Source organism: Protopterus annectens, chromosome 2.part0 (assembly GCF_019279795.1).
Source record: "Protopterus annectens isolate FY-2018-M chromosome 2.part0, PAN1.0, whole genome shotgun sequence".
Taxonomy (NCBI): domain Eukaryota; kingdom Metazoa; phylum Chordata; order Ceratodontiformes; family Protopteridae; genus Protopterus; species Protopterus annectens.
The window spans coordinates 122,848,446-122,868,997 of record NC_056728.1 but is presented as its reverse complement, the minus strand read 5'-3'; the positions used below and the strand labels follow the sequence as shown (position 1 = coordinate 122,868,997).

Sequence of the window (20,552 nt, the reverse complement as noted above, 5' to 3'; positions counted from 1 at the left end):
TATTCAGATATTTTAGGGAGAGACAGTGGTGGGATTTGTAAGTTTGTTGAGCAGCAAATCTAGCTATATTGCTATAGAAAGCCTCTAGTTTGGCAAGTAGAGAGGAGTTGAGATTTGTGAGTATTTGGGAACAGTATGTTAAGGAGGGTAGAAGGTACGCATGTGAAAGAGTAATTTTAGCTTTAGTGGTGAGAAATGTCTTATTTCTATACAGGAGTCCTAGCTACTGAAGGGTTTTCCTGATGCAATTATTTATGTGTAGATCAAACTTTAGTTGATCATTGATGGTGATGCCAAGTAGTTTAGTGCTAGGTTCGACTTCCATAAGGGTATAGTTTAGGGAAATTATGGAGAAGGAGGATTTGATATGGTTCATGGTTTAAAGAAGAAAAAGTAGCAGTTTTGTTTTTTGGGGGTTGAGGATGAGCTGGTTATTTGACAGCCATGGCTCAACAGAGTTAAAGGATGACTTAGTAGTTGCTAAGAGTTCTGAGGGCAAGTTGGTGATAGTGATGAGTGTAGAGTCATCTGCATATTGGACAATGGTAGACAGAGGACAGGAGGAGTGGAGTAAGTTGGGAAAGATATTAGTTATACAATAACTAATATTAGATATACAATGTTTAGAGATACTTAAAAGTTTTATTTCAAATGTTATAGCACAAACACTGACAGCCATTTTCTAAACAAAACAATACAGTCTGACAATGAAAACAGACTTAGCATGAACAGTAAGCTTCTCTGCCATTGAAACCCACATTCAAAGGAAACGCATCTGGCCAGTGATGGATTAAGTTTTCCCTTGGGCTATTTTCAAACCAAAGTCCCCTTACACACATTTTTTGGACCATGCATACATGCGAGTGTTCTTTGATGCATTATCTTGCTTGTATTACATTATATTCCTTGTATAATAAGCACCACTTGTTAGTGTGTGCTTAAATTTGTAGGTTTGAACATTTTTTCCGGTAAGCAATGAAACAAAATTTTTGAACCAGTAATGACAAAAACTACCCATTACACAACATTTCAGCTATAAAAGGCCACTCATACGTGTGTCATTACAATCTACCAATATCAATCAATATACAGAATCTGTAGAAGCAAAAGTCATATGAATAACTCCACATTAAAGAAATCTATAACTAATGAAGAGGTTACTGCTGGCAAACAACTGTACATTTCAGTATTTCAGGTACAAGTTCAGTGCCTGCTTCCCTTGCAGAATAAACTGCCCAAGTTGCATTTAAAAAGAGTATTGGTAAAATTTTAATATTGCAATAGGGAATTGCTGTCAAACCAGCAATGGGTACATAGTTATTAAGCATTTCATACAAACCAGAACACACTCAGGAGTGTGGCATCACCATCCCTGCTTAAAGGAGCACTCCAATATGAGCATTCCATATACATGGTCTGGGATTAGAACCCACGACCTTTCACACCAAAACCAAGAATGCTACCTTTTGTGCTACTAACACTGTTTTTAAAGTTTACAGCACAAACACTGAGGATGGCCATTTGCTAAACAAAACAGTTTCTCATTGAAAACAGACTTAGCATAAGCAACAGTAAACTTCTCTTCCCTTGAAACTCAGCATTCCTTGAAAATATGCAGAAAGTCAATATTCCTTGAAAATGCACACAAGCTAAAGAGTCTTTGAAAATGCATAGAAACTTAGTCTTTGAAAATGCACAGAAGCTCAATAGTCTTTGAAAATGCACAGAAGATCAGCAGTCCTTGAAAATGCACATAAGCTCAACTGATGGTAAAAGTGCCATTGGGTCCACAGAGTTCATCAGTTTGGCAGTTGGTGTAAAGGAATCATGCTCTAAGGTCCTGAATTGAAGGTACAGGGTTTGAGCCTGAATGGGTTAACCAACCTGCAATCTCCAACTGGGGCACCGTATATATGCACACACACACATACACCACACACTATTCTCCACTAAGCAACTGTTTCATGACTGGAATGGCAACAGCAACCCAATCCATGCTTGTTAACATAATGTGCTCTGTTTCAGCATTCAAATCCCAAATCCATATCTGTTACATCACACACTCCATTTCAACATCCAAATACACACTCATTTAAACTGCATGCTCCATTTTAGCATCCAAATCCTAAATGCATGCTTATTTAAGTAATGTGCTCTATTTCAGCATCCAAATCCATGACTGTTTAAGTCATGTGCTCCGCTTCAGTTTAAATGTGCATGCATTGTACTAAAACGTATGTAAAGATGCTACCAAGGACACACTCTGCATACGCCCTTAAAGAAGAAATGCAACACACAAAGAGTGCATTCTTAAAGAAGAAATGTTTTGTGGCAGCCCCCTGGCCAGGGGATCCCTCCCTGACTACTGGGCTATGGGTAAGTGCCTAGATCACCTAGTGTTGGATCTGGCTCTGTAAATTACCCAAATGCTTTTACTGGCAATCTACCCAATAACAGTCCCCAAAGTAAATCTTTTCACTCCCAAACAAATCTTACTTTTATATCCTGAGCTCATTTTCTTTTCTTAAAGTATACTACTCACTTAAAGAAGCATCTTTGTTTTACAATAACAATTAATTTAATTCCCAGTTATGCTCCTCATGTTGAAACTCTAAGTGATTTTGAAAAAAAATAAGCACAGTTTTTTTTTTATTTATTTCACTATTTTTTTATTGTGGTTTCAGTCTTTCATGATGTCAGTGAAGGAATTTTCAGCTCTAAAAAAAAAAAAAAAAAAAACGAGGGGGGCAACTTTATCAACAAAATGATATGCAACAACTACACACTTTTTGCATCAAAACCTGCATAAGCTGATATTGTATATACTAAAGTGGCTATATCCAACTTGATGGGTTTGTTAGTTGAACTTGTTTCAGAAAATGACCAATACTCTAACTTATAGCTCATCCTGTGAGTGAAAAGAGTAAGTACGGAAATTTCCCCAGCTTCCTGGCCAAATTTAAATACCATTTAGGGACTCCACTGAAAACAGGTCATAGGCTCAGTTGACCTATCAAGGTAAAAAAAAAGATAAAAAAAATAAGCAAATAAAAATAAAAATTCATGCCTTAGTCCTACAAACCACAATAATAGCCTTATTTGCAATTTATTGTTTAGTAAAATGATATATGTTGTTTCTCCATTTTTAATTCTACCAGATGTTTATGGTTTCTAATATTGGGACATAAATGGGCCCTTTCCTAAGTCAGGTTATAATTAGGGTTCATGAAACTAGTATTACTTCAGTGTTTGATTTTTGCCAAGAGTGCACTTCTTACCACCTGCAATGTACATAAAACTGCCAGAAGATGAAAAAAATGTGATGAACTAGATTCAAGACATTAAAACAAAGCAATGCCACAATACCTCTAGGACATCATAGTTGCAGTCTGGATGGTACTCAATATCAAATTCATTGATGGTGAGTTGAATGCTGCTACCCGGTGCCGTATGTATATTCCAGATACACTCCTTGTTGTCAGGATACCGGTTTGGATAACCTGGGCTGGTAAAAGTACCATTGGGTCCACGGAGTTCATCACCACATCCTATAAGACACATGCAGAACACAAGATCAAGTAATGTGAACAACTCTCCACAAAGTAGGGCTAAAAACAGACTTCTCAACTGTCCCTATTTTGGAGGAACATTTCTATTTTCAGGCCTGATTTAAAATGTACCTATTTTTGGAGGTATGCCACTATTTTCAGGCTTGACTCACCCCCTCACACAATTTTCTGAATCTCCTTCATCACATCTGATTTTTGAAGTTGTCTAGTACATAGACAACTACACAATATAACCAACATGTTACTGGCAACAATAATTTAAAGAAAGAGGACACACATCTTGCATATCCCTTTTTTCTGAAGCAAAAATAAATAACATTGTGTGGTTCATTAAAGTCTAGTAACTTGGCACTCTCTCTGTGTGCTTCTGTTTTCCATACTTTTTGTCACTTGCTGTTTTTAAGCATGTGTTTCTGAGTAGTATTTTACATTCCTGCTGTAACCAGCAAGTTATGTGCTGTTTGGTATTCACATTTTATGCTAATTAAATGTCCACATATTTAGCTGAATGTTCCTTCTTTTCAAGGGTTTTAGTTCCTATTTGAGAGGTATGGTTAAAAGCACCAAAAACAGGATACTGGTGGAGTTATAAAACACAACATAAGACGATATAGGTTGTAAGGATGTCAGTTCTACAAAGCTATCACTGTATTGATGTGTTAGGAAAGGGTTATCTTCTAGACAGAACTTTACCCTTCCAAACAAGACTATTCTTATCTGCCGATTATATCTGTGATCTTGTTCAGACTTCCTTGTAAATAACACTGTTGAAATACTCAATATTCTTTTTTTGAATATATGATTAATAGATGTGTGTGTGTGTGTGTTTGTGTGTGTGTGTGTGTGTGTGTGTGTGTGTGTGTGTGTGTGTGTGTGTGTGTGTATATATATATATATATATATATACATATGTATGTATATATATATATATATATATATATATATATATATATATATATATATATATATATATTTATATATATATATATATATATATAAAATATATATAGATATATATATATATATATATATATATATATAGATATATATGTATACATATACATTTATTTACATTTGTCTACCGGGTAGTGTCCGACTGGGCTGGTAGCCTGTTTTCAGCAGAGATCCAGGGAGAAAACTACACAAATACAAATACAATTTAAACAATTTAAAAAGTAAAAAATTTACAATATTAGGATTTGAGTAATACCTTATATAGACATCATAGTGAAAAATATTGCACATAAGGAATCATGTGGAATCTAAATTATAGATTATTTGACAGAGAGCATGCAACTAGACAGTATTATGCGATAATTATAGTGAGTGGAAAGTTTGGAGAAACAAAAGTTGCCATAATGAAAGAAAATTAAATCAACATAGAGTAGACAGTCATTAATACTAAGAAGAAAATAGCTATGAACTGTATAAAGGAGAAAACGAGGAGGTGATGAGCATTAGGGAGAGAGGATATTATCAAGGAGTGCAACAGAGGCAGAGCCAGTTGTGATGGGGCAAAAAGACCAGTAAACCAATGACTGGTGATTTGCATCCATGGAGTACAACTGCAGTGATTTTAAATTCACAGTGCACTTCCTCCCCTTCCTTCTTCTCGGATGATTTGTGAGACAGATGACTTACAGTGATATAGGAGGATAAGAAGAATAAATGCAGCAGCAAGGAAATACCTTCAGGATGCAGGTTCAATATGCTGATTTACTGCTTACTTTAAGTAGCTATATATATGCATGCATATATATATATATATATATATATATATATATATATATATATATATGTGTGTGTGTGTGTGTATGTGTGTGTGTGTTTGTGCATATATATGTGTGTATGCATACTATAACTTCAAAGAAATGTGCTACCTATATACAAAACAACCCACACAATATCAAATCTAAATTACTCAATATAACAAGACTGAAAGCCAAAATTCAGAAAAAAAAACAAACACCCCCTGTGCCCCCACACCTATCTACTTATATATCCCAACTCTGAGATCCCATAACAGTTGGGAAGGGCAAATTCCCAATCTAAGATTTATCATGACCTTTACTAAGTAATGTAGGCATCCAGCAATCATATGACTTTTCAATCACTTGTGCCAGCATTACAAACATTCAAAATTCCAAATATTTCCCCAAGTTGATGCATTTTATATATATATTTATATATATATATATATATATATATATATACATATATATATATATATATATATATATATATATATATATATATATATATATATATATATATATATATATATAAATATGTATATATATATATATATATATATATATATATATAGAAAGTGCCTTTCTACTTTTCCTGTTTAGGGGTAGTCACAGCAGAACTAAGGTCCGCTAATGATTGGTAGTGGATTTTTACGTACCGGGTTACCAGCCCTGATGCACAACCTTCAACGAAGGCATGCCCCATTCATGTATGCCTCCACACAGAAGACGCTCTAGCTGAGAATCAAATGGGACAACATCTTGCTATGAGGCAACAACGCTACCACAGCACCACCACCGCAGTCTAAATACAGGTGTTTGTTTGTTTGTGTCTTTCGGCTTTTCCCGGTTAGGGGTCACCACAGCTGAACTCCGGTCCGCTAATGATTGGCAGTTGATTTTTATGTACCGGCTTGCCAGGCCTGACGAAGATACACCCATTCACACATGTCTCCATGCAGAAGACGCTCCAGCTGAGAATCGAACCGGACAGCGTCTTACTGTGAGGCAACAACGCTACCGCAGCACCACCACTGCGGGTCATATATATATATATATATATATATATATATATATATATATATATATATATGTCTATATAAGGTGTACACCATTTTATGTGTGTGTGTGCGTGTGTGTTCTGAAAATGTATTGTTTTTTTTTTTTTTTTTTTTTTTAGGGTTTTCATTAAAACTAAGGGTCTTGAAAATGTGACATAAGTTTAAACAGAGGTGGCAAAAAACAGCTATATAGAAGGTCAACCTGTCAAACATAAGTGTGTAGATATAACACAAAAGTTGGAAATACACATTCAAAAAAATCTGTCATGTATAATAGGTGAGAACAATAACTTCTTATCATAATGGCTACACTATCCATATTATTTTAGATTAAATGGTCTTACAGGTATAGATAAAAACCAAGAGTACTGAACTGTATTAAGAGTGCAAATAGCAATGCTGTAGGATTCACCTTTTGAAAGGAATGAGTGTATGAATTTGATGAAAAAGGATTTCAGGATGGATATTCAACAGAATATCATGGGCAAAGGAAAAGGGGAGTAATTATAATATTTGCTAGAGGAGCTCCAATAGTGATTGAAGAGGAAAAAGATAATATGGGGCAGATTTGTGGTAGTAAGGGGCTACTGGCAAGGGAGAAGGATTATGTTGGAATGGATTTACATTCCACCAAAAAGTGCTATTATGGAACTTAAGAAAATTTTGGGAGAAATAATCAGTTTTCAGCAGGGAATATTACTTTTATGTGGGGGCTGGAGTTTGATTCACAACAGTGATGATATATCTGGGGAATCTAGAAGGAAAATTATAACAAAACAGGATAGATTTCTGAAGAAATGTATGAAAATATTTGGCATGGAAGGCATGAATTTGTTAGTAGGAACTCAGAGAGAATTTACATATTATTCTCTAAGAAACAATAACTGAGCTAGACTAGATAGAAATTACATTTTGTAGGAGCATGTGCATTTAATTCAAAGCTTTGACACACATTCAATAGCTATTTCAGATCATGCACCAACATAAAACTAAGATAAAAGTGCAGGGTAGTAAATACAAGCCTCTCTACCCCTCTCCTTCATACTGCCAATGCAACACTTTCTCATTCAAATCTGTCTCTATTTCCTACATCAGAAGACTACTCCTGAAACTTAAACCCTGCTCAGTTCTTTAAAAGAGCTGCTGACTATTGTTTTTCCTGTCTCTATTTTAATTAATAGATCCATTCACTAATCCATAGTTCCTGACCTCTGAAAGTCTTTCTACACTATACCTCTACACAAGGGTGGTAATTCAACTGAACCTAGCAACTTCAGACCAATTGCCATCATCTCTCCCCTGTCTAAAATCCTTGAAAAATGTTTCCACTCTCAACTAATTACATATCTTATCCAAGAAAATCTCCTCACTCCTACACAACACGGGTTTCGCCCTAAACACAGCACTTTCACTGCCCTTATTTCCTTTTCTGAAACTGTTGCGATGGCCAGAGACAACAACAAACTTGTATCTTGCCTGTTCTTTGATCTGTCTAGAGTTTCTCACTCTCTACTCCTCTCCAAAGTATCCCGTCTCACCCTTTCTCACACTGCCCTCAACTGGTTCTCCAGCTACAGCTTTAACAGACAACAATCAGTTAGATGGCTTAACTCTTGCTCCCCTTTCCTCTCTATCCAAACTGGGGTTCGCCAAGACTCCATCCTTGGCCCTCTGCTCTTCAACTTCTTTACCAATAACCTCCATACTTCTTGCGGTCACTCCTCTATCATCCAATATGTAGATGACTCCCCATTGATATTTGTCTTTTAAACCTTGCCAGACCTGTTAACTACTACACAAACCCCCTTTCTTCTGTAGAAAGATGGCTCAATAATAATCAGCTCATCCTCAATCCCAATAAAACAATGCTCCTCCTTTTCCTGCCTAACTCCCTCTCCCACTGTAAATCTACCTTTTCCATCTCTTCTCTCAACAACACTATTATGAAAGTTGAAACACAAACAAAACTCCTCGGCACCATTATTGATGACCAACTAAAATATGACCCACACATCCAACAAAGCAAAAAAAAGAAAAGAAATAGGCCTACTTTACAGAAATACAAAAAAAAATAACTGAATAGATGGTAGATGAAGACTGCTGTTCTGCTACCAAAGGCTCACTGTGATTAATTCTTATTTCCTACAGCTTTTACTGAAATCAGGACTTTGGTGGACATGGATAATGTGGCACTAAACTGAGTATGCCATTTGAATTTCACCCATTAGCGTGCATAGACCCAATCATATCATCAGCAGCATACATCTGTAATCAGACAAGTCCCTAAGGCTATGAACTTTCATATCAGAGTGTATGGCAATATCTGATTTACTTATAGGTTCATAGGTTCATAGGTTGGTACTGGGCTATCTGTCCGAAGGCATATATTAGCCCAGCCACGTTGTGCAGTATTCACCTCCCCTTTAGTAGTTTCCTAGACCCTTGTACTAGCAGCTAGTACCCTTGGCCCCTATCTAGTAGTGCTGTTGGTGTGACCCCGGTGTGAACTTTCTGTTACCCATCCAGTCATCAAGGTTTCTCTTGAAGAGTGATAGTGAGGGGCTCTGTCTTATGTAGATCGGGACCCTGTTCCATAGTAAGGGAAGTCTCTGCAAAGGGAATCTATCCCTCCAGCATGTTCTATTCATTGTTGTGTTGAGGTTTATATCCCTAGAGCGTGTAGCTCGAGTAGATTTGGTTTTGCTAAGATGGAGCATGTTCAACAATTCTGGGTTGGACATGGCTCTGTACGTTAGACAGAGATCGCCTCTGAGAAGGCGGTATGCAACAGAGAACAGTTTTAGCTTTTTCAATTGTGCTGCATAGGGCAACTGTTTGAGGCCAGTAATCCTCTTTGTTAGGTACCTCTGTGGTCTCTCCAGCTGCTGGAGATGTCCAGCCAGGTATATTCCAATTGGTGCATTGTACTCAATAATGGGTCTGATGAGGGAAGAGTAGAGGGGCACCATTACATCCTTAGATCTTGATGCGAACCCTTTCGTGATCAGATGGGTCACATAGAAGGATTTTCTAACCACTTTGGCAACATGGTTATCAAAGGAAAGCTGACTATCTACTTGGGTCCCTAGATCCCTTATTTCTTCTTCAGATTTCAGGGGATTACCTCCTATGTTGTAGTTTGTGGGTACTCTGTTTTTTCCAAAGGGGATTACTATGCATTTTTTTGCATTTAGCTTGAGACCATGGCTTTGACACCATGCATCAGTCTCATTTAGGCCCTTCTGGAGGATCTCCATGTTGGCCAGAGACTCTATTATAGCACCCAGTTTGCAGTCGTCCGCAAACTTAGTCAGCCACAGCCCTTCCGTGCTTGCCTGTACTTCTGAGAAGTATATGCCAAACAGGATGGGCCCCAGGACAGAGCCCTGAGGCACACCGCTCATTACTGGTCTGGATTCGGACATAGATCCCGCTACTCTTACTTTATGGGATCTGTCTGAGAGCCAGTATGTGATCCTCTGTGGTACCTGATTTAGCAAGGGATGTCGGCTGAACTTTTCTGAGAGGAAAGAATAGGCTTGTTGGGTTCAGTGGCAGCATGGGAAAGGAGGCAGTTAAGAGGCAGCAGAGAGAAAAACAAGAACTGCACATTACTGGATATAAGCAGCAGATGTGCAAGACAGCTGAGAATAATGGCTGACCTCAGCAGCTTTAAAGCTACACAAAGGATGGTTCATATAAGAAACTTGTGTTCAGAATACTAACAATGGCGTAACAAAATTGCCGGGACTGGGAGTATGTTACCCCAGAATAATAAAGAGAAAACACATGAAGCTTGATTTTAGTTTGATCAGAGCAACTGGTGTATACCTGTGCGCTTGCAAGGCATTCATACTGCATAAACACCTGGATTGTGAAGCATGATACATATGAATAAAACAGAGATGAAACACAAAGTTCTATTTTCAGATTGACAAGAACATTTTAGCACAATGTTATCCGGTCATCCATGTATAATACTAAGAGGCTGTCTAAGCATTTGTGCAAACAGAGAGGAACTGCAGAAAGCAAGGCATATTAACAGGAAACCAGAATACTTGGGTTCGCAGGAATTGGCAGCACAAGATATGCTGTTTGCTCTTCAAAGTAGCTTATTTCTTTGCTGACCCACAGAGCTGACTGCTTCCTGTGCTACAATTTGATCTGATTAATTAGTTCTAGTGTAACCACAACTTCTACTAGCATTGTAGCGGTACAACCATTAGGAAATGTTATTAATAGGGTCTATATTAGAACACCGAAATTTCAAAATTTCAAGTGTTCTAATATCGAACCCTATTAATCGAAAATTTAAAACATTGAACATACAGAACAGCAACTTTTTTCCTAGGGAAAACAATTCGCTGTTCCAAAACACATACACACAACACAAGCACACCAAACAAACAGCAATCCACACACATACACCTAAACTCTTACACCTAACCCTACACTAAACTATACATACACCACTAACTATCCACTTACCTTAACCCAAACCCTAACCCTAAGGTCCGTCACTATCACACAGTCACCTCACCTGCCGCCTAACCCTAACTCAGCTATCCCGCTCTAACCCTCACATCCACACAATCGCACACTTACCTGAACCCGACCCATAACTTTCCACCACAGCGCTAAAAATACTGAAGCAACAGAAACGGACAACCAAATTCTTTCCCTAGGAATAAATTCGGTTTTCTGTGTCTTCGATATTTTTAGCATTCGCTGAAAATGGGTCGATATTAGAACACTTGAAATTATGAAAGTTCAGTGTTCTAATATAGACCCAATTATTAGCACAGACAGACTTCAGGTAACAAAAAGCCAATTAGTGTGATCTGGTAGAAAATCATTTTATCTTAATAAATGCTTCACAATCACTGAAACTGCATGTTGATAGTAGAACATCATATGTAGTTGTGCACGTATATGAAACCTTGCCTTACATTACGAAATTACAGACACAATTATGTTACACATCAGTGCGAGTTTTCAAGGTTTCCTTATAGATAGTGGTTTCCTGCATAACTAATACGAACAGGATAATCTAGTACCATTTGATTGAATTCAGTAAAAAGTGCAAATACTGTAAAGTACAATAGTGTAGACTTTCATGTCATAAGCAATAACAAACCAATGCCTTCAAAGAAGCAAAAACCACTGGTCTGTGTTAATGTTTAGGACAATAGTACATTACCCTCTTAGATAAGGTTTGAGTTTCCAAGCCACAGAAATGTGAAAGTGAATACAAGTCCCATTATCATCGACAGTACTTACTCTGCAATCTGTTGAGTATAATCATCCCCAAGGTTAACACATTTCAAAGAAAAATGTACTTCACAGCAATCCTGGAATGAAAATAACTTTTAATGAGCAAAACTACCCTTTCACTCACTTCATCTAATAGTGCTTTACATGGGGAATTAGGAGCCTCTTTATCTCAGTGTCCACTAGACAAGTGGTAGAAAACTGACAAAATAACCTTCGCCTGTTCCAGGATCTACAACATCCTCATCTTTACAAGAAATTAGATGATTCTTTATGGAAACGGGTAACCACAGTAGTGCAATAAACAGTGAAAGGAAAAGAGAATGTTGGGGAACACAAGGCACATCACCTCCAATAAGGTACAGTAGTGTCACTATGAACTGAGGAGGAGATGTAAAGCCTACATGCCAAATCTAAAAATGTCCTCCTACCTACAGGGACAACAGAAGAAAAGCACCACGATTCCCTATTCCATTTAGATATGACATAGCAAAACTTCTGGTAGCAGAAAACTGATTTTAGCAGCTAAGCATCTTAGTGCCACATTAGAAGCTATATCTACTATTAACAATAAACAAACTGGCCTATTGCAAAATTAACTGAGGAGAGTGGGTGGAAAAAATTACATTAGAAGTGTGTCAATCCCCACCCAACACTCCAAGTTCACTATCCTAATTTCTACATACTCTATAGGTGTGGACCTCAAAACATAACTTTATTCTAATTGGGGATGCAAATTTTAACTGGAAAGGACCTTACAGAAAATATTCACTAATTCTGCCAGCTTCACTTACATATAGAGATTAGAACCTGTTTATGACCCAGCCAATCCAAGTTCAGTTAATGGTTTGGGCACCTGATGGAGGTGACATGGGGAGAGGAGTGCAGGAACGAAACCTATTCACCTTTCTTAAGGAGTAGGGGCGGGGCACGTAAACTGCATCAATGTCTTTGCTGAAAACCAAAGAAATATGTACAGTATGCTTGATCCAGCAGGTGAGCTTGTTTGTAAGTGCATATCACTGCAGAAGAGATTGAGAGTCTAGGGTTACATCCAATATATGTCCTCACAGGAAAACCACTTAATGGGCATGTACGGAACAGACACAGCCATAGCTGTCAACTGTCCAGAATTTTACAGAATACTCTTGATTTTGCTTCATAGTTTTGCTCTGTCTCCAGTAAAAAAAAAAGACTTTTCGGTAAATTACTGAGGATTACACTCACTCAATGATGCCAGTCATTAGAGTTTTATAGTTGTAATAGTTCAGAAAATGCATATTTATGCAAAACATGCTGTTTGATTCATTTTTAAGTGAATTACAATAATATTTAAAATTGTTCCTGATGTTGGGCCTCTGTATCTCCATTACTTTTGGTTTTGACCAGAATCCATGAGCAAATAAGTTGAGAGGTATGTTGCAGTCTCACAGTCAAACAAATCCTGAGCCACTGTATATGATAGCACCAGTCTGGTATCCAACTCTCATCCTGTTAGGAATAAATAAGATGCAGACCTCCACCTGGCAATAAAACAAAAATGTTGATATGATGTGTGATGTCCCTGCACTGGCCCAGTAATCAAGGAGCCTCAATCCTCACCACTAGCACCAGTGATGGATGTGCATATTGGGAGGATGACAAGTACGCATACAGTAAAGTACAATTTCCCATAAGAGCACACAGAGATCACAGTCAGTCTGGGGCTGGATTCTCCCTCTCTTTCCAGATCCCCAGTAAGACTCTCCACTGGCACAGCTATAGGGTCAAGATCTCAGCTGAGCGGTCAAGCCAAAATCGCCAGCACCCTCTCTGTCCAACCAGTGCTTCATGTACCTGCCCAAGTAGCACACACACACACACACACACACACACACACACACACACACACACACACACACACACACACACACACACACATGCACACACACACGCACGCACGCACGCACGCACACACACACACACACACACACACACACACACACACACACACACACACACACACACTTTGAGATTTGATTTATATACAAACACACAGACACTCCTGGGGAAGGCTGGCACAGATTCATTAGCTATGCCCCATTCTACCCAGACTATAATGTAGTACCAGCTGCCACCAACCACTCATCAGCTACTATAAAGCCCTTCCAGAAGGGTGACCAATTCTACTGTTTAATGCTACTATTATCCAAGTGGTAAGTGTGTCCAAGACTAAGTCTATTTAAGAGTGGCCTATACAGTGTCACAAATACATATGCAAGTACTCCCAGAGCTTAAATATCTCTAAACAAACCAGCCACAATTAAAAGGTTTAAATATATTTAATAATAAATAATAAAACCATAAGACAATACTCAATAACACAGCACAGTGACAACAGAGTTCAGACTCACAGGAAATATTTTAAAACAACATTACAGGACAGTCTCACATAAATACAGAAAACATCTAAACTAATCTTATTAAGTTCCTATGTATCTCAAAGAGAAATCACTGTAATCTAAGTCTTACTTACAGAGCCAGACAAGTGCTGATGAGAGGATGTTGTCAGATTCAAAGACAAATACAAAATGCACAAACTTTCTCTGAGAGAGAATTCTTAAATTAATAATACACATTACTGCTGGGTTATCTGGATGACATCACTATTTGACACCTCTGCCTTCAGTTCCCAGGCTAACAGAAACTTAAAATTTAGTACCTCTGCGTCAAAAATACTTATCTTTTAGAAGTTTGCCTGGAACTGGAAGTAGCAAAAAAGTTACACACTTTTACCTTTGAAACTTGTAATTATTTCTGTTCCAGATAATAGAAAGAATGTTTAGCTGCAAACATTCTGTCTCCTAGCTGAGATAAACACCACTGTAAGCAATTCACTTATTTTCAAAGCGTTTTACTCTTTTCCAATAGGGTGCACTGTGGTTAAATTTTTGAAGCTCAGCACATAACATACAGTTTACTTACATTTGTAAAACAAGCATACAAATCATATTACTAGCCACAAAAGACAGAATTATTTACAAAATTCCAGCTAGCTGGGCTGGCAACCTTTACATCATGTTTGGGGTCAGGCTTGATGGTCAAAGGTGGAAAAGGGAACAAAAGAAAAACTCACTACTATTTTCTTCTATCACAATCTCTCACATTCTGTATAGCAACTCCTGAAGACTAATCCCAGTGCTCCAGCAATAGTACCTTTCTTAACCCAATCTTAATTATCACCACCAAATGCTGTACATCAGTTTTGCTACTTCTAAATAATATTACAAACCATCTCCATACCTGTTCAATATGGTCACACAAAACGTTCCAAGAAGGCCCTCTAGTCTACCACAGTTGCTCCTTTCCATATGCAAAAATGATAAGTCTGACACAGATTCATTCTTAGACCTATCCTCCTTACTCTGTTTAAATATTCTTGTCCATCCAACCTTCTGCATCATATAATGATTCTTTTCATTCAGATGATCCTGTCTTAATAAAAGCAGGTAAGACAACAATTAAACTGCAGAATCACCTACAGCAACCATTCAAACAGATATTTCATTAGATTCATACCATCAAGTTCACAGTAACCCATTCCTCCCCCAAATAATGTCACATCTGTAGCACTACATCATCTATCCAATGCTATGCCCATTCAGAGAAAGGATAGTTGGAACAATACGGCCTACCATTTCAAATTTTCAAATATCTATTTACATCCATCTACAGGAACATCTTACTGTTTCCCAACAAGCAGAAGCAATATCTACAGTTCCCAATAATTTCATTTATATTTCTAAATTCACACGCCACCTCATAGTTTAGCCAAGAAAATCCATAGTAAATAATACCTTACTGCCCAAACTTGAATATGCTCTACTCCGTATTGCTCTTGGTAACCCACACGTCAAACCTACTTCAAACTACCCAAAGCAAATTATGTAGATTTATATTCCTCTGTAATCAATACAGTCAGCATTGCCATCTTTAAACATGTTGCACCTACTACAGTTTGCACAACCTAATCTTCAGTGAACATACCTCAGTTGTACCTGCACTTTATAACATCTTTAATCATGAGTTCTTCTTGACTTACCCACCAAACTGTCTTAGCCTTATAATAGATACTCCTTGAAGGCTACGTCCGAGACGTCAGAGAGAGAGAATAAATTTGTTTTGGAAGTTGTGGATTTTCCTGATGTTTTATTTCATCTTTTGCTGGTCTTTGGTTGTTTATATACATGTCTTAGCCTTATAACCCTGCAAACCACTAAAGAATTGTATTACAGAAGTCACTGCACATAAAAGACCTATTTTTACATTAAATACTACTGACTGCCCCTTCTCTATGTTAGTACTATTAATCTAGAACTCTATCCGATCACAGATGTACTGCAAACAAATCTTAGCAATTTTTCAAAAGTTTATTTTGGAACAACTAAAAACTTCTTCCACTGTGCTTGCTTTCAATAAAATCTCACATGAAAAGCACATGTCTTCATCAGCCTTCATGATACCTCCATTCCTTTATGTAGTATATGAAAATATTATGCAAAGTACACAAGCTTTATCTAATGAGCAAATTGCATATCTCACAAACATTTCTTTTTACCTATAAAGTGTTGCAACTAACTAAGAAAGTAGTTATGTAAGTAAATTTATCATAATACTAGATTTTCTTATAGTTCATTGTTGCAATATAGCTATTTTATTTATTGTTGCCAAGGCCAGGACCACCAACCAGCTTTCAAAGCTTCAGGGCACCTTCCGTGTACCCCAACTGCCGCTGGGCATGAGTAGAGCCTCATAAAAGGAGTAATTTGGGTGCCAAAAGCTTCAAATTTTTCTTGTCTCAAAAAGGGAGGCTATAGCCCTGAAAGGAGAAATACTAGATAAGGAAAATTTAACATAAAACATACCTAACTATATCGACAAGTTTATATACATCTACACCCTGGAAATATTTCAAAACTAAAGCAAGAGGAGGAGAGGGAGGGGACGGCTACTGCAAAAGTGACCTATTAGAGCACCTACTGTAATAGTAAGCACACTTACACAACTGTACTATGTTCAGCCTCAGATTACTGCTACAGTAGCCTAGGCTATTTGGATAGATTACCATAACTTAGTAACATATAGGGAGGAGGAAGGATTTAAAGAATCCAGGAGCACCTGGAGAATGGTTCTTAAAAGAAATCCAGTTTTCAATGCTTTATTAAAGTATGTACAAAGGCAAAGCTTCTGCATCTAGAGTACTTCTGTAGTCCACCCCTTTCCAAAAAGCCACAGAAGAAAACAAAACTCTGGTAGTGTGAAGCCTGACCTTGCTTTGAAGTGACTTGCTATGGTGAAAACAGCAGAAAGAAATAGCATGAGACAACATCATTATCAGCCCGCTTTTTCCCATTTTCTACATGGGACTGGGGTGTTATGTCAACTGTCACCATCTCTGTCTCTCTCTCTTGATTCAGTAACAGTCTTCTATCTTCTTTGACAATTATGCCTGACTTTCGCAGGTCTTTTCTCAATCTATCCATCTCTTTGTAGGATCCTTTCATTTCCTCTTGCCTTCCTCCTGCCTGTCCTAAGCCTTTTTCACCAGATTGTACCCTTCTTTTCTGCACATGTGCCCAAACCCATGTAATCTGTTCTCTCTGACCTTCACTGCAATTAAAACTACTTTGGATTCGACTCTGATGTCGTCATTTCTTCAGCTGTCCCACAGTGTGCATCCTACCACCCATCTCAAGCATTTCATCTCCATCACATCTAGCTTCCTCAACTGCTTTGCATTTATTACCCAGGTTGCTATACCATACAGTAGTACTGGTCACACCACTGTTTTGTACTCCTTATATTCAGCTTCTTTAGCAACCTTCTGTCATACACTACCTCTGTCACTCTGTGCCAGTTGGCTGCAGCCCCTCTGATTTTAGCTTTGATTTCCTCATTTAAACTTTCCTTCTCTTCAACCACCCCTCCCAGACACCTGAAGCTGTTAATCTGTTCCACTGTTTTTCATTTTGTGTCAGTTCTCAGCTTCTTCTGACTTTCTCCATTTGCTGCCATAACAACTGTATTCATTTTCATCCTGTGTGCCTTCAGTTTTGCATTGTTTTCCACTATTCCTTGCTGAAGTTCTTGCTCAGAGTCTGTTTGCAATGCCACAATGTCTGCATACAGCAACTTTGTTGAAGTGTCCCCTAAGACCTGTTTGCTAGCGTAGTCCATCACCTGTGAACAGCAGTGGGCTCAGAGCTGAACTCTGATGCATACCTACTCCCACTGGGAACCCCTCTGTGAATCCAAACACTGTTCATAATTGTGTTCTTGGGTCCTTGTACATAGCCTGCACTAATTCTACCAATGTTTCAGGGACTTCAGACTACTGAAGGACTGGCCAAATCAGCTTTCATGGGACCTTGTTGTATGCTTCTTCTAAGTCTAGAAATACCCAATTAGACTCTTTCCTCATCTCTCGCATCTTCTTAGCTATCTGTCTCGCTGCAAACATCAGGTCACTTGTGCTGCATCCTGATATGAATCTGAACTGATCATCTCCCTTCTTACTTTCTACTGCTCTGCATATTTGTTTATCAATTACTCTCTCCAGAACATTCATGCAGTGTGACAGGAGTCTGCTACCTGTGTGCTGCCCACAGTCATGGATGTCCAATTTGGTTTTGTACACTGGCAATAGTATGCTTTTCTCCAGTCATCTCGGATATGCCTTTCTCTCAATACTACTATGAGTACCCTCTGGAGTCATTTATCCCCTCGCACCCAACATCTTAATCATATCTGCTGTGACCTCATCTGAGTCTGCTGTTTTCCATGGCATCATTTTCCTCTTCTTTGATTGTAGGCTGTGTCTGGGGCAGTGCAGCTTCTGTGGAGCAAGCTTTATTCAGTCAGAAGCTGCTGGAAATACTCCTTCCATCTGCCTCTGATGTCCTATGGACTGGTAAGCAGGTTGTTGTTGGCATCCCTTACGAAGGGTGTCTGATTATCTTCTTCATCTTTCTGTCTTTGCCTTCCAACCTGACTGAGTTTCTTTGTGTCACCTGCTGAGTCAGTTTCTAGAAGTTGATAGAGTGCCTCTGATGCCTTGCTCTTTGTTATTGTTACTCCTCAGTTAGCCTCTTTGTTAATCAACCAGTATTCCTTCTTAGCCTTGGCCATCTTTTCTGTCTCTCACTTTTTTCCTCCCCTCCTTACTTTTGATGCCGATGCTAATTTTATACTATATATATATATATATATATATATATATATACACACACACACACACACACACACACACACACACACACACACACACACACATATACACATACCTCTCTCTCTCTCGTATATAGACATACACACACACACACACACACACACACACACCAACAAAACCCACATAATCTATGTATAAGCAGGGGGCAAGCCCCCCTGCATCCCCCACACCTTTGAAAATTTCCCAAACAACTAAAACATAATAAATTCCTCCCCAAAACTGTTAAAGAGTAAAAACCTATCCAAACACACAGCAACATGAAATATCCAAAACATACACTCAGGAGGCAGTCACTGGAAACAAACTCCAACTTTTAATGGTGCTTCTGGTACCTTGGCAAACAGCCTTCAAGGAATAACATAAGCCACCAGCCATTCACATTTTATATCAAACTGCTCCAATTAAACAATCATCTCATCACCCAATAATCTACTACAAGAACCTGCTTAAACAAACATACCCTTAAAAAGGGTAAAATATTTTTCCATACAAATAAGTTACAAAACATCATATATACAATATTATAACTTATACATTTAAATTCTCATCCAGATTCATACCTTTAGGTCGTAAAGTATTATAATTTAGAATGAACCTGCTTTCCATTTTTAACAAATTAGCTAAAAAATCCCCACCCCTAGCAAGAAAAGCCGTAGCCAACACACTAAAAAAAAGCAACATCAGAACCCCCATGTGCATTAATAAAGTGTTCAGCTACTGGGCTATCCAAATTTCTATTTCTAATATGTCCCAGATGTTTAAGAATTCTAAATTTTACCATACGTTTTGTCTGTCCAACATACCACCTCACAGGAGTGCACCCACACCCTACAATATAAACCACCCCACAAGACACAAATGAAAACCTTCCCATGTATCGAAATAATTTACCATTCATTTTTCTACCTGAAATGTTCTTAATCCTAGAACATACTTTATGTCTTCCACAAGGAAAGGAACTCATATTAGCCTCCTGGAAAGAAACCTTCTTAAACCTAACAACTCCCTTAACTTTAAATACTGTTGATAAGAAAATGTAACGTGAAGGGAACAAATGCTTTAGTTGCTCATCTTCACATACCACTGGCCACAAATCTTTCACTGACCTCCTCAACAAATCAGAAAATGGGGAAAATCCGGTAACAAAAAGCAATACTTTATCCTGCCTATCAGTATCCTGATCTGAATGATGCCTTTTAAAACCATCATAACTATTATGACTCCTACCAGAGCCACTGCCTCCCACCTTTAACACACTATCCCTAGCTTTTTTCAAACTAATACTAGAATAACCCCTTTGCAACAATGTCCGTACCACCTTCATGAACTCTTCTTCCAGCAAATTCTTATCGGAAGTATTCTCATAAATCCTTTTAAATTCACCCATACACAATGTTTCCATAAGACGTGATGGGTGCATGCTACTGGCCTGTAAAAATTATTAACTGCAGTAGGCTTCACATGGGGTTTATGTTCTACCTTCAAATCTCCCTTGACATAAAATTCTACATCCAGAAATTGTATATTCATTCCATCCACAGTAAAAGTAAACTGCAGCCCCAGTTCATTCTGGTTTATCTGATCAATAAATACAGAAAACTCATCCAAATTCCCCCTACATATAAAAAATAAA

The 20,552-nt window shown here is 37.9% G+C and overlaps 1 protein-coding gene across 1 annotated transcript in view; it reads right to left on the bottom strand.

The window, feature by feature from the left end:
* Positions 1-20,552, bottom strand: part of LOC122792709 (cubilin-like) — a 3,134,001-nt gene that overhangs the window by 1,684,657 nt on the left and 1,428,792 nt on the right. The window contains exon 29 of the mRNA XM_044060295.1: positions 3,367-3,548. Within this exon, the coding sequence (XP_043916230.1) occupies positions 3,367-3,548 (182 nt within the window). The remainder of the gene's footprint in view (positions 1-3,366; positions 3,549-20,552) is intronic.